This window comes from Asterias rubens, chromosome 5 (genome assembly GCF_902459465.1).
Source record: "Asterias rubens chromosome 5, eAstRub1.3, whole genome shotgun sequence".
Classification (NCBI taxonomy): domain Eukaryota; kingdom Metazoa; phylum Echinodermata; class Asteroidea; order Forcipulatida; family Asteriidae; genus Asterias; species Asterias rubens.
In genome coordinates, this window is record NC_047066.1 from 19299094 (window position 1) to 19326408 (window position 27315).

Here is a 27315-nt window from a genome sequence, read left to right on the forward strand (position 1 = left end):
CATGTGCACATTACCGAGGACAATGGATTTACCTGGTAAGCCTGCTGCCACCTAGCGTCCCAAAAGTCCCCCATTGGTCATCGAGATTGCAGGAAATAATGCCCTGCATAATGTGTGCCTTCAGATGCCTGGAAAGGCTTCATGCCCGAGCCTTTTTCGGATTCAAACTTTTTGGTGAAAGTTACCTCTCTCTAAAATTACATTTTTTAACAATGATGTGAAATATCAACAGCTCTAAATTGATCATACCAATACTTTTTTGAATAATTACCAGAGGTGTACCCCTTCCCTTTAACATAGACATTTGAGGCGACCATCAAAACGAAGTCTTGGAAGCTGGCTTATTTCGTCGTGCCATGGTAAATTATTAGCAACTATCACACCTTTGGGCTTCGAAACGATGTGAATAAAATATCCGTCTCAACTCCGTTAACAAAAGAGGGAAAACCTGCATGCTCCAGAACATTTCGCTGGACAACATTCAATGTTCCCGACAGACCAAATTCTACAAAACCTTTTAACGCTGCCCTGCTGAGCCTTTTAATTCACCTCGCGGGGGCTTCAATTGATGCCCGTTGCATTGAATATGACAATTGATGTTCCCCTTCGGACTTCGTTCTTTAAGAATCGCAGACATTTGCAGCTCGCTCTACGGCCTAAAACGGAACATGTATAGAGAAGAAACTAGACAGAATTGTAAAATCTTCGGAATGAGGCCATCTTATAGAAATAGGTTAAAAGGAGTGAAAGAAAACACAATTATCTTTAAAGACAGTGGACACTATTGGTAATTGTCAAAATCCAGTCTGCTCACTTGGTGTATATCAACATATGCATAAAATAACAAACCTGTGAAAATTTGAGCTTGATTGGTCGTCGGAGTTGCGAGATAACTATGAAAGAAAAAAACACCCTTGTCACATGAAGTTGTGTGCTTTCAGATGCTTGATTTCTAGACCTCAAGTTCTAAACTTGAGGTCTCGAAATCAAATTCGTGGACAATTACTTCTTTCTCGAAAAATACGTCACTTCAGAGGGAGCCGTTTCTCACAATGTTTTATACTACCAACCTCTCCCCATTACTCGTCACTAAGTAAGGTTTTATGCTAATAATTATTTTGAGTAATTACCAATAGTGTCCACTGCCTTTAAAAGGGGACAGACGCAACTTTTCTAATACTACATTCATGGAGTGGAATATGTCATTATAATGTTGTATGTCTTCTTTATGAAAATATAACAACAAAAGCAAACAAACTGAACCAAAAAGCAACCCAACAAACAGAAAGATTGAAACAAAGAAAACTAACCCAAAACATTTAGAACTTCACTGTTTACGGCACCAACATTAGGCGTATACTAAAAACAATAAATGCCCCTCAATTGGGCTTTTATTTGTCTCATTTCTTTAAATAACACACCCAGCAACTATCACTTTGAAGTCCTGATGAAAATGAGGGAGCGAAGCATATAACAAACCTTTTAGCACCTTTTAGAACCTTTTAAAAGAGAAGGCCAATCCAAGCCATGGCACTCAATGAAAAAACATTGGCATCGAATGCTTAGTCCATAACTAGGACAAAATAAGATTAACTTTGACAGTGAGCGCGGACAGCGAAATCCAAAATCAATGCAAAATCAAGGGTATCCTTGTTGTGCAAGCGTTACTCTCACAAATTATTCATTATAAAAAGGGCAATATTTACGAAACGTTCGATTTTCTGCAAGGGACTTTGCCTTGACGTCACCACGCAGCCATTTTAGGAGTCAAACGTAACCTTGCTCAAGGCGGTCGCAGTTTTCACTCAGAAAGAGTTCTCAGGTCCAATGCACAATCTTCCTTAAAGGCACTGGACACTATTGGCACACTCAAAACAACAATTATTAGCATTTAAAAACTTACTTACATAAAACTTTATTAATGTATAATGTATGAGCACGACGCCCGTATACTATACTGCGCGCAGTTCATTCCGCACTCCCGTATTACTGTTCGCATACGGAGTCCAAGTATACACCTCACACCACGCAAGCACTGCGTAAACATACACTGATGTGCATGTGTGCACGCATACCTTACGGATCCGGTTTGTGGGTCTAACTAATGTTGTTCTACTGTTCTCTTTTCTAAAGACTTCCGTTGTGGGGTTTAGGTTAAAAACGAAATCCCTAATGGGGTCCCGCATGTTTCATTGTCTAAATACCCCCACAAGGGTGCTACCGTTAGCCCACATAAACTTTACATAGCTAGCTCGGGTGGTAGCACCATAGCGCAAAGGTAAAACATAAAAATATCAAATAAATATTAACAAATTAATTTAGTTACATTCAAATTAAGAGTTATAATAAAGTCTGTGTGTGGCACTGATTTTATCCTTCAAGAATCGTCGTCACAGTGTCTGCATAACAACTGACCCACTTCTCCAGGGGGAATTTACCGAAGGATACGCCGTGTGCAATTATGTTTTAGTGTGCAATGGTGCATGAAGAATAAATATCCTTAGAGGGACTGGTGAAAGTTGCATTTGACGATGGGGCGGGGGCTTGCTCAAGCTTATAAGGGATTTGGGTTCTTTTTGTAGGACACATAACCAAAGATTATAGAGCGCCGCAAGGCGCAAGATGCGGAACTAAAGCTTTATCTATTGTTGGAACGTGAAATACGCATGGGCGCCATTTCAGCAAGTGATTGTTTTGTTTCCCATTGATAGGAATGGTCATTGTCTGCACTGATCTGCACAGGTCTATTGTTGTATCAAAATAGTTACTTGCCGAAATGGCGTCCAGTGGGATTTCACATTCCAGCCCGAGTTCCGCATCTTGCGCCTTGCGGTGCTATATTATCTTTGCACATAACATAACAGATTCCCATTTAACATACATGGCTTGAAGATTATGATGGTAGAAACTTGCCAGGTGCTGTAGCTTTTGAGAAATGAGTAAAACGATGTCACAAAAATAATTTTACAGTACTAACACAACAGCATGTTTTGGGTCACATCTCCTTATTGTTATTCATTTTAATTTTTATTTACATATTTTTGAAGAAAAATAATAACAGCGTGACTGGGTTGGGGTAGGAGGGGAAGCAGAAGTTGGTACGAATCCTCACGTAATTCAACCACAAACCATATTAATATTGCTTGAGAGCTCATTGGTCGTCGAAGTAGCGAAATAATAATGAAAGAAAAACACCCTTGTCACACAAAGTTGTGTGCATTCGAATGCTTGATTTCGAGACCTCAAATTCTAAATCTGAGGTATCGAAATCAAATTCGTGGAAAATTACTTATTTCTCGAAAACTACGTAACTTCAGAGGGAGCCGTTTCTCACAATGTTTTATACTATCAACCGCTCTCAATTACCCGTTACCAAGTAAGGTTTTATGCTGATAATTCACCAATAGTGTCCACTGCCTTTAAAAGTAAAACCTGGTTCATACTTCCAGCGAAAGCGAAGCAATTTTTGACGTCAAATGGCTGATTTTCCCAGCGAATGTTTCGCCGGAGTTACTTAATATTGTTAAGAATCATTTGTTGCAAATTTGCGACGTCAAAAATTCAATCACATTTGCAGAGAGTATGAACCGGGCTTTATGCTCAAACGGCCGGCAGAAATGTTTAGCAACATTCAAAGGCGTAATTGCCAACTTATTGCAAATTTGCAGATTTCTATTTACAAGGTCGCAAAAGAAATATCATTACAAAAAAAGCAAACAGAAGCAAAGAATATTCCATTGTTTTCACAAAAGCCAGCAGGGAAGAGGATGGTCGACCTTTCGATTTCATCAATATCGTACAAGTAGTGGAAATTTTAGTGAAGAAGAGCCAAAATTTAGCCTTGAATTATGTCTATATAATGAAATAGAACGACTGAAACCAGAATAGCTTCTTGATAACTATGCCAGTGTTTAAAAGGCAATGGGGTTGACAACATATTTTGTTTTGTACAATATGTATACATGTACACATATAATAAACTATCGGTAAAATAATCTAGTGTGCATCCTTTACTTGTAGTACACATGAAACACATTGTCATCACAACCAGTGGAAATATCATAAAATTGTGCAACCCCGTGTGTGTAGAAGTGAAAAATGGGAAACGCGTCGAGTTTTGTGTTCAGATTGTGCTTATTTTGATCACATCAATATGAACATACATAATGCATGTATGATACACATTAAGACACTAACTATAAACCACAAAGTGCTGACCACTGGGATGTACAACACAAATACGATTAGGCTACAGACGGCTTTCTTCAAGGCCTCCGTGGCTTAGATAACTGTGTAGCCGATGAGTGACTGGAACCGGAGACTACGCGAGTGGCACAGCCAGGAGGACCTCTTTTCAACCTGCCACAAATATTATAAGTGCAAGCGCCCTTTTTCATACAATATGCAATCACAAACAAACGAACATTTATAATGCTCCTGATTTCTTAACTTTTGTTTGATTTTTTTTATATTGTCGGCTCTGAAAATAAACCGGTGTGGTATCGACGTTTCGAACAGTACCCGTCTTCCGTCCAGCTTTCTCCTTAGACGAGCAGAGAAGACTCGAAACGTCGAGACAATACCGACTCTTTTCAGACCTAACACTCCTCCAAATGAGATTTTACACATGGTTGTTGTACCCACAAGTTAACTATTCTGAAGACGAGCAGAGTATACTACTCGAAACGTCGATACTACAACGGCTCTTTTCGGAGCCAAAACCCCCCTCAAAATACATATTACACGCAGTCATGGTTGTACCCGCAAGCTTTTGTAGTTAACTCTTATCTTATTCCCGTAAGGTATAGTTCAGCTCGCTTCGGTTGTGTCCAAAATTTACTAATTTATCCGACAGTAGGCAGGCCTACAGACTTTGTAGAGGGATCGGCTGGTACCACCGGTGTGACCCTTCCAATTTTACAGAACGCAACCTCTTTAAGGGCGTTGCGAAATGGTCTATTTCTGACGGTGTAGATGAAGGGATTCAGGCAGGAATTCATGACTCCCATGATGACACCGATGTGGTAGTAGGGATGGGTGAAGTCGACATCGACGCCCAGCATGAAGCAGAAGAACATGGTCTGGTTTGGACCCCAGCAGACGGCGTAAGTGATGACCACGAAGAGGAGGGTTCGCTGGAGTTCCTGGGACGCCTGGACCTGCCATAGTTTACGCCGTGCTGCTACTGCATCTGTTTTCAAGATGGGTTAGAAGGGGATGTCATTTTATTAAAGTAAAAAATGTGCTTGTACTGTGCGGTTTCCATTTCACAGCGATGCTTACCGTAAGCACACAAAAAAGCATGCTAATCTTTAGGTGCTTATTGCACGAAAAGGAATGACGTCCGAATATTTTGACTGAAAACAATATGCGCACACTGAATGGTAATATTAAGTAGCAAATGATGATTTTTTAATGGCAACTGACACATTTTGCATAGCATTTGATAAGGGAAATCGTTCACTGTAAATGCTCCAAAGTGCCAGGGGATACAACAATCTTAAAAATTATTGGCAAAGTTAACTTTTGTTTAGAAGCCTACAGCAGCATTCGATAGTACGAGGCATTTTGAATAACATTTCACTTCGAAGTGACGTGGTTATGTAAAACGATATCAGTTGTTATGCCCCAAAATTTGAATCCAAGCGTTACTGCAGTACCGCCTCTCGGATTGTGTTTTCCTTCTCTCTAAATATAAAAGAGTGAAAAACACCACTCTTTACATTTCGAGTTGTCCCTCATATGGCTCTTTAAAAAGAGTGGTGGTTATTTCACTATTTTAGAGAGGTTTCACTCCAGGACAGAATGCAAACTTCAATCTGAACGAGTGGAAGACCACTCGAAAAAGAGTTGTCCCTCTTAATCATATGGCTCTTCAAAGAGTCTTTTTTTTCTTCACTTTTTTTCGCATTTAGAGAGTTCTAGTTATTCCTGCGTGAACATAACCGCTCCAGTTTTTCGGCGATATATTCTAACACGAGACTACCTTTTGAAGTGAAGTTTTCACATGTTAGTTTTATTGAATGTATACATCTACATTTGCAACTTCGCTTTTATTAGAGGCAGTGGACACGATTGGTAATTACTCAAAATAATTATAAGCCTAAAATTTCACTTGGTAACGAGTAACGGGGAGGGGTTGGTAGTATGAAACATTGTCAGAAACGGCTCCCTCTGAAGTAACGCAGTTTTCGTGACAGAATTAATTTTCCACAAATTTGATTTCAAGACCCCAGATTTAGAATTTGAGGTCTCGAAATCAAGCATCTGAAGCACACAACTCGGTGCGAAAAGGGTGTTTTTTCTTTGATTATTATCTCGGAAATTCGACGACCAATGGAGCTCAAATTTTCACACGTTTGTTATTTTATGCATGTTGAGATACAGCAAGTGAGAATACTGGTCTTTGACAATTACCAAAGTGTCAGCTTTTAAACGCCTGCGAAATCTGCACCAAAGTTTATAAGAATACGGTCGTCTGTGGTAAATAAATTTTAACACGGACCTATTTAAAAAACTTACCTGTATGCTGCTGGGTGATTTTCTCAACTTGTTTCTTCAAGGATGAGATCATTTTCCACTGCACAGCAAACATGACTACCAGTGGTCCAACATAGTGCATGAGATATGGGTACACCCCCATGAAGACCTGCGACCCGAAGGTAGGCCAGCCGTGGTATGTGCAACCAGTTTCTGGCACCAAAGAGAACACGGCGAAGAAATAGGAGAGGGAGCCAAATGCCTCTACCCATATGAAGAAGATGATAATGCCAATCTTCTTTGAGGTGAAGTATGACTTGTATTTGAGGGGGTAGACAATAGCTACGAAGCGCTCGAGGTTGACTAACACAAGGCTCCCTTCCGAGGCATGCATGCAAACCCATTGCATGTACTTGCTCACGTAGAACCGGCAGAGGAAATCGCCGTATGGACCGTGCATGGGTGGTGGGGTGGGGAAGAGGTTAACGGGTAGAGCCATTATGCAGACCATGATGTCCACCACGGAGAGGTGAACCAAGAGGTTGCTGGTTTTGTTGCGAAGCGCTCGGACTCGTGTCAGAACGATGCAGACCATCACGTTACCGATAATCCCTACCGTGCAGATGAGCGCGTAGGCGGTACGGACCGGCACGCTGTGTTCGATACCACCAACGGACCATCCGGTGTTCGACGTTGCGCCAGGTTCAGTCACCGAAGTGGTGTCGTTATTCTCATCCATAGTTCGGACTTCAAAACCACAAAAACCACGCTACTGCGAGCTGCAATGATGATAAAATTGGGCACAAGCTCAACACCACCTTCAAAATAAACCTATATAGAAACACGATACTGCGAGTTGCAACGATGACGAAAATGGGCACAAGATCAAAACCACCGTTCAATTGAACCCGGAACCACACTACTGCGAGTTGCAATGATGATTTAAACAGGGCACAGAATCAAATGAACCTGGAACCACGATAGTCCGAGTTGTAACGATGACGATATTAGGCACAAGCTTAACACCATATTTCAAATGAACCTGGAACCACGAGTCTGCGAGTTTGGCGATGGCGAAATTGGGCACAACAACCAATTGCGAGTACGATTGTCTGAGTTTGTCTGGATATGTAGTAGCCTACAGAGTTACTATTAACCACAGCGCGATATCCCACTTAATTCTTCTCCTACATCAAATTTCCGAAAAATCTTTTTATTTATAGGCACAAAAATCCTGTTAGAATTACTTCCACTTGATAGAGCATGACCATTAGGGAAATGCTTGCAGCATAGTTCTTATCAAACAGTTTCCAACACGACTTTTAGTGGCAATGCATGTGCAGCGTTCTGTGAGCCGAACTTCATAGTATTATATAAAGAGGGATGTAACTTCTATCCCTGACTGATGGTGACATTACAGCTACACTTATATGTTCAAAAATAGGTCCACTGTGTTTACGCTCTACAATGCCATGTTGCGATCAAATTGTGCGGATGGATATATTATATGCACTCATGTACAAGAAGAAACAAGTACGCAGTTATACCAAACATGTGGTGTTTGGGGCAGACAATGGGGAAACATTTCAAAGATCATTTTGGTAAAGACTCTGAAAGGTATTAATGGCAATACAAACTTGCGTGGTATGAAGTACGGCAGCTTTGGATGGTATAATGCATTTTGAGAAACATTTCACTTCGAAGTGTTATATACAGTTGTGGAAAAATATATCACTTTTTATCCCGAAAATGTTGAATATGAGAAGCGTTACCGCGGTAACGTTGACATTTTAATTGCTTCGGCGATATCTCAAAAACGCAACCACCTTTTGAAATGAAATTTTCACAGATAAATTTTATTGAATACAGTTACGTTTATATAGGATTAAAACAATCGAACGGTAAAAAAAGGGTATACTTTGCCTTTAAATGCTATTCTTTGTCAAACTGGTAACCAGTACTACAGACCAGTAACAGATCAGTCTACAGACCAGTTACAGATCAGTCTACAGACCAGTTACAGATCAGTCTACAGACCAGTAACAGATCAGTCTACGGACCAGTTACAGATCAGTCTACAGACCAGTTACAGATCAGTCTACAGACCAGTTACAGATCAGTCTACAGACCAGTTACAGATCAGTCTACAGACCAGTTACAGATAAGTCTACAGACCAGTAACAGATCAGTCTACAGACCAGTTACAGATCAGTCTACAGACCAGTTACAGATCAGTCTACAGACCAGTAACAGATCAGTCTACAGACCAGTAACAGATCAGTCTACAGACCAGTTACATATCAGTCTACAGACCAGTAACAGATCAGTCTACAGACCAGTAACAGATCAGTCTACAGACCAGTAACAGATCAGGGCCCAATTTCATAGGGCTGCTTAAGCACAAAATTCTGCTTATGCAAAATAATCAATGCTTATTAAAATCAGAAACCGGCCAAGACTCCACTAAATTGTTATGCTAAGTAAACAATAGCTCAATACCAGTCACAAGCAATGTATATGGCATGAAATTTTGGCCAGTAACATGTGTCAAATAAGCAAGCTATTTTCGTGCTTAACCATTTTTGTTTGCTTCAGCAGCTCTATGAAATTGGCCCCAGTCTACAGACCAGTTACAGATCAGTCTACAGACCAGTCTACAGACCAGTTACAGATCAGTCTACAGACCAGTCTACAGATCAGTTACAAATCAGTCTACAGACCAGTCTACAGATCAGTTACAGTTCAGTCTACAGACCAGATAGCACAATCATTCTGAACCATTTGCAGTTTGTTAATCTGGGTTGTGTCAGGCAAGCTAACAAATTTTGTTACAACAATTTAACAAGCCTGTCACAAAGGCATTAAGGGATATGCAGATTTTCAAGAGATTATATAAAATGCATTATTAAAAACAATAAATAAAAGTATAGCAGTTATACAAAAACATGTGGTGCTTGGCGTAGGCAGTGGAGGAACAAACATTTATATTAAAAAAAAATCTGTGTGCGGGTTTTATACTACAGGAGGCGGCGCTATGGGGAACAGCGAGAATCATGCACAGAACCTTGAAAATCTATAAAGGTTACCGGATGACGTAGTTACATGCAAGGGGAAATGTGATCCAATGATCCAAGCGCGTCCAGTTCAAAATCCTGTCCGTTTGTTTGATTGACATTTTGATTTTGTTATTTTCCATTCAATGCCACTGTATACGCACTGCGTGAATAAATTGAATGGTTTTGGCATTTAACTATTGCTTTATGTGCATCAGTCGGACCTATAGTCATGGCATCCGCATATTGGATTGGTCGAGTGAGAAGGGGGCAGAAGAAGTAAATGTTTGCATGGCTGTTCAAATTGCTTTTTCCTTCTACGTTTTCTTGACTTTGCCTTTCATTTCATTTCCCGAACAAAAAAAAAATGCTTTCTAGGGCAGAAATTCCTAAACTGTAATCTAGTTTTTTCAATTTAATGAAATCATGACAAAAGAAATGTTTGTATGAAAGGTAAAATTGCGTTTTCCTTCTACGTTTCTAATTTTGGAACAGAGCCCATTTAATGAAACAAACAAAGGTTGACCTGTTTTCACTTCAATTAAAAGCATTCGTGCTTTCTTTTACTGAAAGAAATATGAAGATCGGTTTTGAGAATAGGGAAGATTTGGTACAAACTGCAGTCAATCCAAAAGAAAAACACGATTATTTTACGAATATGTGAAATTGTTATTTTTATGATTTACAAACGCAGAAGGCTATTGTTTTTAATTCTGTATATTTATAATCATCTTAATTGAAACTTTATTTCATAAAATTTTACATAGTAGTAATTACCAAGCTATATAGGGCATTTCACAATCATCATATCTATGCGCTTTATATTAGTGCCATCGTCATTGGGCCAGTAATATTCCTTTAATCTTTCTGCGCTCCCTGGGGAGTATACAGCCCCAAGCTGTCGTGGGCGCCCGAAGGCTTTTTCATTTGCAATATCAACCCCTACCCTTGCAGGTATCCATTTATACCCCTTGGTGAAGAGAAGCAATTAAAGTAAAGTATCTTGCTCACACAAGTGTCTCGAGCGGGATTCGAACCCACACTCTGGTGACTTAAACAACAGAACTTGAATTTATAACATGATCAGCAATGAGATACTTTATAACGCTAGGTGGCAGCAGACTTGCCAAGTTAATTTCAACTGTTCAGAAACTTCTGACCACAAGTACATTTGCAGCTACAATTCATGTAACGGATAAATACCCCAGCTGTGTATTTAAGCGTCCAAATAACCCTTTCAATAAACTCAATCCTAATTTTTGACAGCTCAATATCATCCACTGTGGTTTAACAGATATATACTAACTATGCCATCCTACAATAGCAGTCAAAATGAGAATGAACCTACATAGTACACACACTTACACATAAGTCTGGGCACAGTTGTGCAACCATGCACAACCTGCTCACTTGAATGGTTTCAAATGGTTGAGCAACTTACTTAAAACTGTAAAAAGGTAGGAGGGTAAACTTTTCAGTCACAAACCAGCAGGACCAAATACTCCACTATCTACATGTACATGTACATTCATGCCACCTGGTCACCCTGTAAGAGGCCTGTTTTAATTGTGTGGCTTTGGACATACTGTATAGTAAATAACAATAACACTACATACATTTTTATTAGGCGCTTTTACACAAATAGTATTCAAGAATCTTTCATTTTGAGAATTTCTGAAACATCTTTTACTCCTAAGGAGTAAGCAGCACAAGTCAAATACTCCTTTGGAGTTTGCAGCACCGGCTGAAAATGGGCTCACAGGTTGCTGATTATTCATGATGAGAAGTATTGATGCATTACGGGAACGCTCCATTAAAGAAGTAGGCCTAACATCCTTTTCGTCTGGCGCCTCACACCTGTTATCTCCATGTAATTCCTTTTCTTAACAGTGGACTTGATTGGATTGGCTGCTGACTGCCCCAGGCAGATTAACTGCTCTTCCATTAAGTTTAATGACCCAAGTAATTCAATGTAAACATACTCACTCATGGAAAAAAATATATACTTTACGAGTTTTTGAGGCAAAACTAACAAATTCTTTTTGAGGAGCTTTCATGTAAAGAACACCGCCAACAGAGTCCACAACACTGCGCTATACCGCTCACATAACACATTTACTGTTGCTAGTTGACTGTTGTCTTAACTGATAGCTTGTATTTAAATGTCAATGTAGAATTTGTTTATAAAACGTCTTATAATTTTGAAGCACCTTGTAGACAGTAGACGCTATGCCGATCAAATGAAAACAATTGTTTTATTGTAGACTGTAGAGGCTGGGTCGATCAAATGACACATTGTTCAATGTTATTGTACACTGCAAACACACGCCCACCAATCAAATGACACAATGTGTAATTTATTGTAGAATGTAGACACTCGGCCGATCAAATAACACAATGTGTAATTTATTGTAGAATGTAGACGCTGGGCCGATCAAATGACACAATGTTCAATGTTATTGCAGACTGCAAACGCGCGCCCACCAATGAAATGACACAATGTGTAATTTATTGTAGAATGTAGACGCTGGGCCGATCAAATGACACAAAATAACAGTTAATTGTAGACGCTCGACCAATCAAATGACACAATATAATTGTAGACTGATGCCCAAACAACACAACATATGTCCTGAAGACACATACATGGCCTCATCAATCAAGTAATGATGAAAGTAATTGGTGAAAAGATCCTTGGAAGTGGCAAACTTACTCAGAGTAACTTAACGGCTCCGCTCTTTGCTATGTGTACAATCTTGAGTGCTCTCATCACCTTCGGAGGAAAGGAAAAAGTCATTTTAGAGAATTGGAGACAGTGCTTATGCCATAGAGTTATATATAAGAACTAGAGGACGCACGGGTGATGCTCCGTGCACAAACGCGACGGGACCGCAAGGAGACACGCGCGCGCCATTCTGTACACGCGTTGAATATGAAACACATGCTGAAGTTTGTGTTTATTAAACGCTTTGGATGCTGTTTTGTTCAACTTACAAAATGGCCGCACAAACACACGCATGTGGGACGCAGTTTTGTCAACTTAGAAAATGGCCGCCTGCGTGCATGCTGGGGCGCGTATATAGGCCAGTGCGCCCTCTAGATCTTATATATAACTCTATGGCTTTCGCCAAACTGCACCTGCCCTATGAAATAACCTCCCTGTTTCACTTAGCAAAATAACATCACTCAGTCTTCAGGAACGCCCACTTAACTAGGTCACTTGCTGACATGTGGCTGGATTCCCTATGTGACATTGTCACTACCTAATACATTCATGAGCGATTTCAGAGAACAATTGTTATGGGACAGGGTCTGCTCAAGGAATGACAAAAATGTGTTCCTTCTGTTGTCAAATTCACTCATGATTCTATATTATGTGGCGTCACGCAGGGAATCCAGCCATATGTCAGCAAGTGGCCTATTTATGTACCATTCCTGAAGACTAATTATTTTTAAAGAAAATAAATCATTTACAAAATACACAGGAATGTACAAAATTATTGTATAAGGATTACAAGGTTTAACTTAAAAGCATCTTAACAGCAAACCATTAAAGGGTAGGTACACGTTTAGTAATTACTCATAACAAATATAGCTTAAAAACCGACTTGGTAACTAGCAATGGAGAGCTGATGATAGGATAAAACATTGTGGGAAACGACTCCCTCTGAAGTAACTTAGTTTTTGAGAAAGAGTTAATTTCTCACTAAAATAATAAGACATCTAGCTAGAAGTCTTTTATTCTTATCTGAAAGCACACAAAAACGTCCAACAAGGGCGTTTTTTCTTTCATCATTTTCTCGCAACTTCGAAGACCAATTGAGCCCAAATTTAATTTTATGGTTATAATTGGATTATACACCAAGTGAGAAGAATGGTCTTTGACAATTACCAAACGTGTACCTTCCTTTTAAAGACAGTGGTCCAGTGTGTATAAGAACCATAAAGAACAGTTTCTCACCTTTAGTTTTGCTTCTCCTGTTGCCCCAGTGATTCTCAAACCCTTCTTGGTCATTTCTTGGATTGTAAGAGGTTCTTTGTTTCTCTGGGTTTTGAAATGCTCAAACAGACTTCTGTAAACCTGGAAACACAAGCACAATGTCAAGTTTTATCAAATCTAAAACTATTTTCAGACTTCTTCAGGCAAATTGAAGAAAATTACTTGTTATTGTCAAACACTAGTAGCCTTGAACTTTATTCTGATTACTCACTGTATTTACATCCGTTAGTTTAACTCTTCCTTTCACGAGTGGAGATACTGACTCAAATTCATCCTCTGAAATTTCTGTAAAACCAGAATTTCTAGCTCTCTGTTCTGCGAAAACGTAAGAAAAATAAACTTAAAAACATTTTGAAAACAATACATTTCATGTACTTAAATAACAGTTACATGCACATAGTTTTATTTGTGATTTACAAAGAAAAATTTACACAATGGGGTATTACCGTTATTAGTCAATTGAAAAGACAAAAGACCATCGGGCTTGTAAGGTCATGATTTTTAATTGCCCAATGCTTTTAGTAGTGGCTTCGAGCCTGAGGTCCAGTGTTAAAGGCAGTGGACACTATTGGTAATTACTAAAAATAATTATTATCATAAAACCTTACTTGGTAACGAATAATGGGGAGAGGTTGATAGTATAAAACATTGTGAGAAACAGCTCCCTCGGAAGTAACGTATTTTACGAGAAGGAAGTAATTTTCCACAAATTTGACTTTGAGACCTCAGATTTAGAATTTGAGGTCTGGAAACAGAGCATCTTAAAGCACCCAACTTCGTGTGACAAGGGTGTTTTTTCTTTCATTATTATCTTGCAACTTCAACGACCGATTGAGCTCAAATTTTCACAGGTTTGTTATTTTATGCACATGTTGAGATACACCAAGTGAGAAGACTGGTCTTTGACAATTACCATTAGTGTCCAGTGTCTTTAAGTTTGAGCCCTGGATTTGGGTTTTAAAAATCATTTGACTTGAGTTTCCCTTACCAGCTTGGGTTATGTGGGTTGGTTCTTGGACGGCGCAGTGAGAGGTACTTTGTTCTCTTCCAGAAGATTTCTGTCAAAGTAAAAAAACAAGGGAAAATAAAAGGGAGATAAAATTGTTTTATTGATTCAATAACCACCAATCCTGTACTTTTGCTCTCAACCATTAAAGGGTCTATGTCCTTTTTTTCTAATACAAAACACACTGTCCACAAATTTACATTAAACTTACACAGTTTGAAGATAACTAGAGGTTAAGTGTTCACAAAAACGAACACAGAGGGGTTTTCGGCTGGTGGAACAAACATAAACAATTTGAGTTCACTTCCGGTTGAACCGGAAGTAGAGGTCAACACAAGGTCATGGTTTTTCAAAGTCAATGTTAATGCCTAAGGAGTCTCAAACTGAAAAAAAAGATTGAAAATCGGTTGTATAGTTCTTGATATGTTCCCACTTCCGGTTGACCCGGAAGTAGAGGTCAACACAAGGTCACGGTTTTCAAATGGCCGGGTTTAATTTTAGTGTCCCAAATGGTCTCTTGAGCATTTGAGGATTTAAATTTTTCCTACCTGTTCTGAGCTGTGATGTGTCTCTTGTTTCCCACTTGTGTCATCGTGGTCTCCCTGCTCACTCCTCCTTAACCCAAGAACTGCCTCAACCGCCGCTTCCTGCTCACTGCTGTCTGAAATCTAATGTCAAAAATTTGAGACTTTAGATTGGTACTATAACAAATTTGGGGTTAAACAAAAACAAGTAGACTACAGCGAGATTTAAACCAACGACGTGTGGATCAATGTGTCAACGCTTTACCAACTGAGCAACCTCGTTCCCAGGGGTGATTGATCTCGCTGCGCCATTTTTTTCCCACCATGCCTTGCTCGATCATAACCCCTGGAAGTGTAACTCCAAAATGTCCAAACATATAAGATATTACAATTAGCCCTGTGGTTGATATGTTCTGTGTTGGTCGTTAGTCGCGCACAGGCTGGATGCGCTGTGTGGAAAGTTGTGGAATACATTTGTACATACTTTGTCTGTAATAAATCATAAACTTGGCGGTGGGGTGTTGCGTGACAAAAAAGTGAATCCTACATCTTTATACACACGCGTTTTGGCATATAGAGCTTTTTGAAGATGCACGGCGTTGCATATTTTGCGCGTATATAATAGCCAATCAAAGACACGGATCGGAGTTTCCCTCCAAGGGGATAGAGACGTACGCAGAGCTAGCGGGCGATACGACGCTGCCCATGGTAGTGAGGTTGCCAACTGAGCTATCTAGCTCTATGTTGGCGGGCTCCCTAGTGCATCAACGGCCGTTTCCTGATCACTGCTGGCTGAAATCTAATGGTATTGTTTATTCATAGCTGGAAGGAATTTCCCTCTCTTCACACTTTGCATTGTAAAAACTATTATTTTTTTAAATTTTGTGATTTGGATTAAATGGGACATACAAAATTTAGGGTCGACCCCCAAAAAAATTACTATAGAGTGTCGTTACTGCAGTGTACATGTAGCTTGAAGCTTGGTATCATACCAAAGTTTACGACAACTTACGTAGGTAGCTCAGAGTGTCGTTGTGGCAGGAGAGTCTGTTTCCCTGGAGATTCAGTCCCCAATATAGTGAACTGTGCACAGACATCTTCTGATAACACCCTCTTCCGAATCATCCTCCTTAAAGGCATTGGACACTATTGGTAATCGCTCAAAATAATTATTAGCATAAAACCTTTCTTGGTGACGAGTAATGGGGAGAGGCTGATGGTATAAAACATTGTGAGTAACGACTCCCTCTGAAGTCCCTTAGTTTTCGAGAAAGAATTAAATTTCCAAGAATTTGATTTTGAGACCTCAGATTTAGAACTTGAGGTCTCGAAATCAACCATCTAAACGCACAAAACTTTGTGTAACAAGGGTGTTTTTTTCTTTCATTATTATCTTGAAAGTTCGATGACCGATGAGCTCAAATTTTTCCAGGTTTGTTATTTTATGCATATGTTGAGAATGATACACCAACTGTGAAGGCTAGTCTTTGACAATTACCAATAGTGTGCACTGCCTTTAAGGCTGTGTTAATATCCCATATGGGGGACACGGGGGCCAGATTTCCCTGCATGTTAATCAGGAGGTTGGTGGCTCAAATTTGCCCATGCAGTGTCCATTGATATAGGTATAGCAGGATTTGGGATTTTTTGTGCAAGTCTTTAACAAAGTTATCAATTCATTTTCAGAATAATTATACTGTTATACATTTTTGTTTGGCTTTCTACCCTTACCTGAGCTTGTGGTGCATTTTCTTGAAGAGCTTTGATGGCTGTGCAGGCCGTCTGTAATTGTGTCTTGAAGTACGTTGCCATCTCAGATTGCATTGCTTTAATGCCCTCTGCATCCTGCACCAGACTATTATATTCTTTCTTAACTCGCTGGAGTCTTTGCATCATCTCACAGGGATTGAGCTGTTGAAAAAAATTACATAGTTAACACGTTTGTTTATAGTTTTAAACTGTTTTTCATTAAAAACAATTAGTAATTGAAACTTATACTTGCCGTAATGGCGTCCAGTGGGATTTCACATTTCAGCCCGAGATCCGCATCTTGTTCCTTCAGCGCTCTTTAATCTTTGATGAAGACTCATCGAAAACTCCAACCATGTTAAAACACTCCAACCATGTTAAAACATGGTTGGAGTTTTCAATGAGTCTTCATCAAAGATTAAAGAGCGCTGAAGGCACAAGATGCGAATCTCGGGCTGAAATGTGAAATCCCACTGGACGCCATTTCAGCAAGTAACTCTTTTGATACAACAATAGATCAATGCAGTATCAGTGCAGACAATGACCATCAATGGGAAACAAAACATTTACTTGCTGAAATGGCGCCCATGCGTATTTCACGTTCCAACAATAGATCAAGCTTCAGTTCCGCATCTTGGGCCTTTGTCGCTTTATAATCTTTTGCCTTCATATATCCAATTTTCCTTCTTCTGATAACTACAAATCCTGTTCTTTGTTTTTAATGTAACCATAACTACCTGATTGTTTGATCCAAGTTGTTCTCGGAACTCATCCTCCAACTTTCTAGACATGTACTCCAAATCAGACTCTGCCTTGCGGAACTATATGTTACAGTATAGAAATACATGTAAAATTAAATTACGTTTTAATATATAATTTTATTTACGCATTATAAGGTAGTTTTAAGATCATCTAGAAACAATGGTACATAATTTGCAAGATAAACATTAGTTGTTAATAACTTGTTATAAAGACATGAAATTATGGAAAGACAAACCACAAGACAATAAAGGCCTAGAGCCTATAATAATAATATTAAAAGAACGTCTAAGCAAACTTGTTTAATTTTTTTTGGTAACTTTAATTTAAAGACAGTGGACACTGTTGGTAATTGTCAAAGACCAGTCTTGTCACTTGTTGTATCTCAACATATATGCATAAAATAAAAAACCTTTGAAAATTTAAGCTCAATTGGTAGTCGAAGTTGCAAGATAATAATGAAAGAAAAAACACCCTTGTCACACGAAGTTGTGCGCTTTCAGATGCTTGATTTTGAGACCTCAAATTCTAAACTTGAGTTCTAAAATATAATTCATTGTAACCAACATGTTTGACATCAGTTATTCAGCTAGTACCCACATGCTGACAAAAGTGTGACACACGCCAATATGTAGATGATGATGTGTCTGCGGCCTGAGCTGACACTTTCTTGTATTGTGAAGTGTGTTGTGTGGCAGCATGGAGGAAAGTTTTTCCTCAATGATGGGTGGTAGCTACTCCTAGAATGAGGTTCGTTCCACTATCGTCTCCACACGATAGCGGAACGAAACCGCATGGTTCTAGGAGTAGGTGGCAGCAACTTGCATTCCATTATTGCAAGTGGAACTGACACAGTGACAGCTGACACAGACTCACACTACAGACACACACATTGACACAGTGACACTCTGGGATAACCCTCCGTATGGCACCACAACTTGTTCACTCATTTTTACAAAAAGGGATATCTCATTGACATAAATTAGATACTATATTATTTCATAACGAATGAAAAAGTGGTGGGCATACAGAAACTTTTCCACACTCTGACATGACTCATACTCATAGAGTCATAGTCATATGACTGACAGTGACACTATACTAGTACTGTAGTAGGCCTACACACAGTGACACTTATTTTAGAATATAAAACACTCTGCCAAACCACTGTAGTGTATGGATGAGGAAGGAACTGACAATGTGACAGCACAGGCGACAGGCAGCAGGCGACAGGCAGCTAGGTGACGGTGGGCATGGATTGTTTTTTTTTGTGTGGATGTAATTATAGTTGATACTGAATAGTTAGTTTTTAATAAGGATGTTGGCGGTGTCCCTATTTTGTCAATATCTTGACACAAAGAAAAAGATATAATCATTTCAAAATTTACCCAGTCAGTTTCCCTTGTGGTTTGTATTGATATCTGAAACAAAAAGTCGCATCCCCTTAAAGTGATCCCCTGGCTGCCGCTTCCTAGGTTGTATCGTAACGTAATTTGGGTGTGATCCCTGGCTACAAATACAATACATAGTTACATATGGCAGTTTACGGTTGTAATGTATGGCTTCTGACTGGCACCCCCGAACAAAGATATTGACAAAATAGGGACACCACCAACAGAGGAAGAAAGGCGGAGGCTGTATTTTATACTGCAAATCCTACCTAACTGCAGTCATGGATTCTGAACTAACAAATTTCAATGACGCTGAAGCGGTTTGGTGCAATCTTACTACTGACAATGGTAACATACTGATGGGAGTCTGCTATCACAGCCCTTCAGCAAATTCCGAACAAGAACTCGATCTGCATAATATGATCAGTATGGCCTGTGATAGACAAGGAGAAAAAATCATCTGCGGGGATTTTAACCACAGTTCCATCGATTGGGGATCACTCCACTCAGGAGCCGAGGGAGTAAAATTTGTAAATCTCGTCCAAGATTGTTTTCTCGTCCAGCATGTTGACCAACCGACACGGGGGAACAACATTCTGGACCTGGTTCTCTCTTCTAACGAAGCCCTGGTGGAAAACCTACTTGTTAATGAACCCTTCGGAACCAGTGACCACAACGCTATCACTTTCGACCTTGTGACATCAGTGCAAATAAAGGTTTGGAAGATATCATGTTTTGACTATCGTAACGGGGACTACAAGAACATGAACAAGTATCTGTCTGAACAGGATTGGAATGTGCTGTTTAGTGACAAAGGAGCGGAAGAAACCTGGGTCATCTTCAAAGAGCTTCTCCATGAAGCTGTGGTGAAGTTTGTACCCAAGAAAACGAGAAAAACCAGCAAGAAAAAGCCTCTGTGGTGGACCAATAAAGTAGAGAAAGTGAGAAGGAGTAAATATCGCCTATGGAAGAGGTTTACAGAATCCCAAGAACATGCAGACTACTTGCGGTACAAACGAGCTTTGAACCTTGCGACTAAAGAAATTAGAGCAGCCAAAAGAAAGTACGAGTCAAGATTGACAAAGAAAATCAAGCAGAACCCTAAAGCCTTCTATGCATATGTGAGGAGCAACATGAAAACAAGGGACCATGTGGGTCCTCTGACGGAAGAAAATGGTGAAGTCATTACAGACGACGTGAGAACAGCTAAGGTGTTAAATGACTATTTTTCATCTGTGTTCACACTTGAACAATTACATAACATACCACATCCCAAGAGGATGTTTGGCGGACCGAACGACGACATGCTCAGAGATGTAGAGGTGACAGCGGAGAACGTTCTCAAAGTGCTAATGAAGTTGAAGCCTGGCAAGGCACCCAGAGTTGATGATATTTATTCTGTGGTTTTAAGGGAAGTATCGGGGGCGATAGCTGAACCCCTCAGCCAAATTTTCCCATCTTCAAGAAGGGCAAACGTAGTGTAGCAGCAAACTACAGGCCGATCAGCCTAACCTCACAGGTCAGTAAGGTGTTTGAAACCATCCTCCGAGATGCCATCATGGAACACCTGACAGCACACAGATTGATCAGTGATTCACAGCACGGGTTTTTAAGAGGTCGTTCCTGCCTGACCAATTTACTAACTTTTCTGGTGCTTGTAACAAAGACCATTGATGATGGCAACCCTGTTGATGCAGTGTACCTCGATTTCAGTAAAGCCTTCGACCGAGTTCCACACCAGAGGATACTGACGAAACTACGATCACATGGGATAGGTGATTCAACTGCTGCTTGGATTAAGGCATGGCTGTCTGACAGACAACAGAGGGTGGTGGTGAACGGGGCCCAATCGGAGTGGTCAGGAGTTAAAAGCGGTGTCCCCCAAGGTTCTGTTCTTGGCCCGTTGTTGTTCATCATCTACATCAACGACAAGTTTGCTGACGACACCAAGGTCTTCAGAAAAGTGAAAACCCCAGCAGATGCTCGCGCTCTTCAGGACGATCTCGATCGCCTTTACCGGTGGTCTGATGACTGGCAAATGTTATTTAATATTGACAAATGCAAGTGCCTCCACTTCGGGCATAGTAACATCAAGCATAACTACTCCATTGGCGACAGTATAATTCAGACAGTAAGTGAAGAAAGAGATCTTGGGGTAATCATCCATCAGTCACTAAATGCAAGTACCCACTGTGCGAAGGCAGTCAAAAGCGCATTCAGAGCCCTGGGGCTAATCAACAGAACCATTACGAACAAAGACAAAACAACAATCATCAGACTGTACAAAGAACTGGTTAGACCACACCTAGATTACTGTGTTCAGGCGTGGAGGCCTCATCTTCAAAGGGACATTGACCTAATATAGAAAGAGTGCAAAAGAGAGCATTGCGAATGATTGGAGGTCTATCTCACCTAGACTACGTTCACAGACTCAGGGAAGTGAAATTGACCACCCTGGAGTGCAGGAGGCTGCGAGGAGATCTTATCGAGACCTTTAAGATACTCAGGGGCCTTGAGGGCTTGAACCCTGAACACTTCTTTGATTTGTCAACCGTGCAGCACAGGGGTCACCAACTTAAACTGTACCAATCAAGATCCAACCTCAACCTCAGGAAGTTCTGGTTTAGCCAGAGAGTGGTCAACTACTGGAACATTCTCCCTCGAAAGGCCATTGAAGCTTCAAGTGTGAACATTTTCAAGGGACATGTGGATAAATTCCTAAAGAATGTCGGGGGGCTCTACATAAGCTTAGCTGTCTGCCCCAGAAACCAGAACCACCGTCTCCTCCCCAGTTGTGTGATGGCGTCGGTGGATTCAAGTAAGTTCAACATATAGGGCAAGATAGCTCAGTTGGTAGAGCGCCGACACGTTAATCCGGAGGTCGTTGGTTCGAATCCCACTCTAGTCAATTCTTTGTTCAACCCCCCAAAATCATTGAAAAATTTACCCAGTCAGTTTCCCTTGTGGTTTTATATTGATATTTTTTATATTTATAAATAAATAAGGACTTACCAATACTTCCACTTTGTCCACTGTGTTCTCCATGTCACGACCAAGTTTGTCGGTATCAAAGTCGAGCTGGCCGGGCTGTTGGTTATGGCTAATTTTATCCATTCTTTCAAGTTTAAAATTCGGTATTCAAGTCACAAAATACCAACTAATTTGTTTCCCTTTTTTGCCGTCTGAAATTTAGCGGGGCTCGCAAACAGCGCCCTCTCAAGCAAAGCAAAAGAGAGAATAAAATTATTAGATTTGTAAAAAATAAAAAAAGTAAGGACCATTAATTTGATAGGGCGCCCTCTGTCAATACCAGCAAACACTTTCCAATAAAAGGTCAAAGGTGACCGTATTGCAGTACATAGTTTCCGCACGGTGTGATGTGTGGTCTGCGAAGCCTTCCTAAAAAAATTCATGAAACATTCGCAAATAATGCAACATTTCTCAACATAAAATCTTCGAATTTTACGCAGTGTAAAACCAGACCGCCGAAGTACACAGCATGAATTCTCCTCATTGAGATGGAAAGTCTAAGTACTGAGATAAAAATGGGACTCCAGTCCCCGGGTGTGTCCAAAAACTGACCAGATCGAGGGAGAAACAGCAAGCATAGACCATCGACTTTTGCCACAACACCACAGTGCCTGAATTAATGTGAGTTACGTCATATTACGTAGACATGAAACATGTTAAATTCACCGTAGGTTTGAACTGGATTTAATTAATTGTGCACAATTTATTTATATTGTGTGGTCTTTGCCTCCTACTGTTACTGTATAATTTTGTCGTTTCAATTGCAATCAATCATTTGTGTCAATTTTAAACAAATTGATTCACACAATCAACAGATCACATCATCATTCATGCGATCATGACTGACACTATTAAAATTATTATAATTAAGGCTTAGTCATCATCTTGATCATGTGACTAATTCATGAATAATAATTTTGTTTAGCTAACTAAAGCAGGCATGTTTTATTCTTCTTAATTTTAATTCAGTCTTATTTCCGTTATGACAACACATTTTAATTGGTGAAAACAGAATGTGTTTCATTTATTTGCCTAGCCCTAAACTAAAGTAACAGCCTAAGCTAAATTATTTTAAAAGTAAAAATTATTAAACTACATGTACAACAAGTAGGGCCTGTATGATTGATATTTTATTGCTACTTGGGTCCCCCACACGTACCCCCCCCCTTTTGCCAAAGAATGTATCATGGCTGTTTTATTTAATTTACAGTTGCCATTCAGAATCATTCATTTATGAAGTGTTTCAACTTGAACTTTGAAATAAAGTACATGATGTAGTATCTTAGTTCCACTACTAACTGCTCTTGGTTGGTTGTAGCATTACACAAATAGAGTACAGTAAACAAATTTGAAGAATGGCTTCAAATTGAAGACAATTTGTCAATTATTTTCCAAACAGCAATTTATGAAAATTTTAACAATTAGATCTTGAATTTATAAACAAGTATAATCACCCTGGTTCAATCCTACATGTAATAGTTACCCCAATAAAGTAGAGAATGAATAGGGGAGAAGAAAGGGGTGACATTATTATTGACGGGGGAGGCTTAGCTACGGGGGTGACTCTGTCAGTGGGCGACATTGTAGTGGGCGACTTTGCTGGAGGGTGGGGGGATCGAGTTGACTGGGTCCCATGAAAGCTAATTGGTTGTAGGCTTAAATATCATATGAGTTTGTTGTTTAACCATCCTACTCTGACACTCATTAATATTTATCAGAGGAGTTTGACTATTCATCCATGCTGAATCGAGTGGTTGTGTGGGGTAGAACAGCTGTGATTTGTGGCATTCACCATGTCATTGTTAATGAAGGCTGGCATAATGCATAGTCTACAGACACTTGTACAATGTATTATTCAAAAGTAAATGGATGATTGAAGGTTAATGCATTTAGCCTACAGCTTTACGTTGAGGCCTGGATTTTATCTTTAAAAGGGCAAGGCCATTTCCATTTTGCAGAGGCACTTCTATTGCAAAATCTTAAAGTCTATGGGAAACTTTCAAAAGAAGGCACCAAGGCCAAGACCAGGGCAATGGAGGCCAAGACCAGGGCAATGGAGGCCAAGACCAGGGCAATGGAGGCCCTGGCCTTTGTGGCCTGGGTGTAATTCCAGGCCTGTGTTGTATTTGTATGAGACATAATAACACAGTTTTCCTGTTGTTCTTTCTAGCCAGGTGATTGAAGTACAATGGGTCTAGCCACTCTACTCAAACGCCTGTCCGCAATGGCCTCGAATCCCCGCAGCCGCAAAATCATCTTCCTCGCCGTCGCTGCGCTGGTTTGCTTTGGTTACATCGGTCCATGGGTCATCCACCACAACCAGACAGTCAAAGTCACTACAGGCTGTCTAACGCTAAAACTCAAGGAACTGGAAAGCGAAATGAGCGAAGTGGAAGCTTCTATTTACCAGGCGGATAAACATGAAGGCAGTGCAGATCGTGTTATACCGTTTGTTGGGAATGGTAACATTGGTCTAGTTGCCAACGTCTTAAAAGCTAATGGAATTATGGTGAGAAATGAGGAGTCATGGATTAATATAGGATTTTACCGCCCTCTTGTGAGAGCCAAGCTTATTGGCCTCAAGGACCAGAGCGCAACTGTTTTACACTACAAGAAAGCACAGGTGCAGAGGTACCAGTGTTACTCTGTAGAGGAATCTTGTGTGTTGGTCAAAACGAATACACTCGTTCATAGAGTTATGCCTTCCGTCATGCTGCAAGAAATTATTGTAGAAAATGATGCCGATCAGCCAGTCACGTTGGAACTCGCACGGAACGGTCCACACAAGTGGAAGGGCTCAGCATCAACAATGGAGATGTACACAGTGAATGGCAAGACTCGGGAGTATGTGTTATCCGCAGGTGATGTCACAATCTCGAATCCTGCCGGTGGTAGTAGAGTGATTGTTTTGGTCATTGCAGCAAGTGTGTTAGAAAAGAAAATCGTAGTGCCGTCGAAATCGGTTCACAGAGAGCATGTCTTGACGATCGTGAAATATTCAGATCCGGTGGGTAGCAGCTCTCCTCAACTCAGTGCGCATTTAGTTGACGAAGCTAACGATGAGTTTTTCAAACTGCTTCATCGAGATTTCTCTGAGTTGATCCAAGAACATGAGAGCACGTGGACGCAGCAGATCTGGAACACGGGTCTCGTCCAAGAACCTCTTGCGATTCCGCTCAATCCACGCGTAGATACTGAGGTGCAGCGACAACTGAGCCACATTGCCGCTGTCCATCTCTTTAACATCCTCACAACAGCCGTGATGTACTACATGATGTCCTCCATTCAGGCGCCTTTGCTGACTCCATCCGTCCCCATCCAACGCAAAAAGGAAGTCATAATGGCCTTGCAGCAACCCGGGTCATGCTTCAGTGGACAACCAACGCTCTTTGAAGACTCCCTGTGGCAACCTGTGAACACGGAAAAAGAATTAGCGGACCTTCTATCTCACTGGCAGCATGTTTTATACAAGCACGGCTGCCATAGCCTTCTATCCGTCGGAGTAACTGGTATCATGCAAGCGATGATGTTGAGTTTCCTCGCCGGGCAATTCACCGAACGTGAGCTCTCCTTCCACGCCGATCCGCTGCTATTCCGCAACAAATTCCATCTGCATAATATATTTTACAACACGTCCTTCCTGCACATTGATATCAATCCCAATCCGGGCGAGCAAGGGATCTTCATCAGCACCACCAGTATACAGGCTAAGGGCGTTACGCCCATAAAACTTTACGCCTGCGGAACCGGGTGTGAGGGCACACCCATACTCCTCACCGCTTCTATGCAACAAATCCCTTTAAAATGGACCGAGCCGCAAACCCCGTTTCTTTACATCTCGCACGACGTGAAACACTTAGCGTACTTGAAGCAGAAGATCATCCACTTCAAACATCTGTATGAGTTAGACGGGGCAGCGGTGAATGCTCTGATGCCAGTCATTATCGACAACAAAGACAAGCAAGGCTTCCAGATGCCTGTCATTGTCTGGGTCATTATTATTGTCTGTATTTTAATCTTCCACATGTTTCTTTTGAATCTGGTGTATAGGGAATATTGCTCAGGGTCCTCAGGGGTGAAGCTCTCAGAGAAAACCAGCAGGGCGTGATATCAACATGCACATCAGGCATAATATTCTTCTTAGTTTAGTCTGATTTGTTTGGCTCTTACAAAAAGTTAGAAAGATTGTGATTAAATTGCCTGAAAAGTCTATAGGCCCTAGACCCTATGCAAAACGTGTACGCCACGCGGGTCTCCTGTTTGCCATTTTGGGTGTCAAAAGGATGGTACACATGTTTAGGCACCTCGGAACAATTATGCGTGTCAAACACCTTTCTGGGGGAGTCCATTCCTTTGTGCATGTTTTGACACCCGAAATGGTGGACAGGAGACACGCATGTACATGTGCTGCGCGTTGTGAATAGGGTCTCTTGAAGCCTACACTGAGATGACATGTACAATAAGTCGGCCCTTTCACTTAATACAATTTTCCTATGTTTTGCCAAGGATGCCAGATGTTTGACTCTTTCTTGGTGGGGCAATTTGCTCTTTTTCTGCATGTACAGTGCATCGGCAAATTGGGCACTGCTGGACTAAATGGGTGTTGGGTTTATTTTCAATGCATTTTGTACTTGGCAGCGGGTTGGTGGTGGGGTATAATGGGTGTGTGGTGGGTACAAGGTACAAGGTATATTGGCCTCCTATTACTTGCCCAGAAGACATGGAAGAAGGCCTGACGAGGTGCTCTTTTGTCTGGTAGCCTACATGTATCTAAGACATTATCTAGTACATGTATATGGGGTCATACATGTACCGGTAGGTTCGAATTCCACTTGATTTTTCCTAAAATAATAAACAAAGACCAGTCCTCTCACTTGGTGTATCTCAACGTACGCATAAAATAACAAACCTGTGAAAATTTGAGCTTGATTGGTCGTCGGAGTTGCGAGATAATTATGAAGGAAAAACCACCCTTGTCACACGTAGTTGTGTGCTTTCAGATGCTTGATTTCGAGACCTCAAATTCTAAACTTGAGGTCTCGAAATCAAATTCCTGGAAAAATTACCTGCTCAAAAAACTACGTCACTTCAGAGGGAGCTGTTTCTCACAATGTTTTTTAGTATCAACCTCTCCCTATTACTCATATCCAAGTAAGGTTTTATGCTAATAATTATTTTGAGTAATTACCAACAGTGTCCACTGCCTTTAAAGGAACCATAAAGCATGGACAAGTGCATGCCTGGAATTTCATCTTTGATTTTGCAAAGGGCACTTCCATTGTAAAATCAATGGGATTTTTTAAAGAGGCATCAAGGCCAAGAC

The 27315-nt window shown here is 40.5% G+C and overlaps 3 protein-coding genes across 4 annotated transcripts; 1 reads left to right on the forward strand and 2 right to left on the reverse strand.

Annotated features, from left to right (window-relative positions):
• Positions 1–400: 400 nt before the first annotated feature.
• Positions 401–22189, reverse strand: LOC117289894 (spindle and kinetochore-associated protein 2-like). 2 transcript variants are annotated; one of them, XM_033771088.1, is made up of 9 exons: positions 21975–22189; positions 17550–17633; positions 16795–16974; positions 15088–15207; positions 14522–14591; positions 13745–13848; positions 13495–13614; positions 12247–12306; positions 401–656 (listed from the first exon to the last, which is right to left on the reverse strand). In XM_033771088.1, the coding sequence occupies exons 1-8, from the start codon at positions 22074–22076 to the stop codon at positions 12247–12249; spliced, it is 840 nt and encodes a 279-aa protein (XP_033626979.1). In that variant the 5' UTR covers positions 22077–22189; the 3' UTR covers positions 401–656. The 2 variants fall into 2 exon arrangements, with proteins under 2 accessions (XP_033626979.1, XP_033626980.1); XM_033771089.1 differs by lacking the exon at positions 401–656 and adding an exon at positions 5173–5191.
• LOC117290476 (allatostatin-A receptor-like) lies at positions 4845–7219 on the reverse strand. Its single transcript, XM_033771892.1, has 2 exons — positions 6523–7219; positions 4845–5191 (listed from the first exon to the last, which is right to left on the reverse strand). Exons 1-2 carry the CDS (start codon positions 7217–7219, stop codon positions 4845–4847), a joined length of 1044 nt encoding a protein of 347 aa, XP_033627783.1.
• Positions 22190–22324: 135 nt separating the features above from the next.
• Positions 22325–26900, forward strand: LOC117289893 (uncharacterized protein KIAA2013 homolog). The gene is made up of 2 exons (XM_033771087.1): positions 22325–22613; positions 24163–26900. The coding sequence occupies exon 2, from the start codon at positions 24181–24183 to the stop codon at positions 26098–26100; it is 1920 nt and encodes a 639-aa protein (XP_033626978.1). The 5' UTR covers positions 22325–22613; positions 24163–24180; the 3' UTR covers positions 26101–26900.
• Positions 26901–27315: the final 415 nt, after the last annotated feature.

Excerpts from the sequence above, each read along its gene's own strand:
- LOC117290476 (XM_033771892.1), bottom strand. The coding sequence starts at position 7,219 with ATGGATGAGAATAACGACACCACTTCGGTGACTGAACCTGGCGCAACG. Across the intron at positions 5,192-6,522 it reads AATCACCCAGCAGCATACAG|ATGCAGTAGCAGCACGGCGT; the intron begins GTAAGTTTTTTA and ends TCTTGAAAACAG.
- LOC117289893 (XM_033771087.1), top strand. The coding sequence starts at position 24,181 with ATGGGTCTAGCCACTCTACTCAAACGCCTGTCCGCAATGGCCTCGAAT.
- LOC117289894 (XM_033771088.1), bottom strand. The coding sequence starts at position 22,076 with ATGGATAAAATTAGCCATAACCAACAGCCCGGCCAGCTCGACTTTGAT. Across the intron at positions 17,634-21,974 it reads TGGACAAAGTGGAAGTATTG|TTCCGCAAGGCAGAGTCTGA; the intron begins GTAAGTCCTTAT and ends TGTAACATATAG. Across the intron at positions 13,849-14,521 it reads AACCCACATAACCCAAGCTG|AACAGAGAGCTAGAAATTCT; the intron begins GTAAGGGAAACT and ends ACGTTTTCGCAG.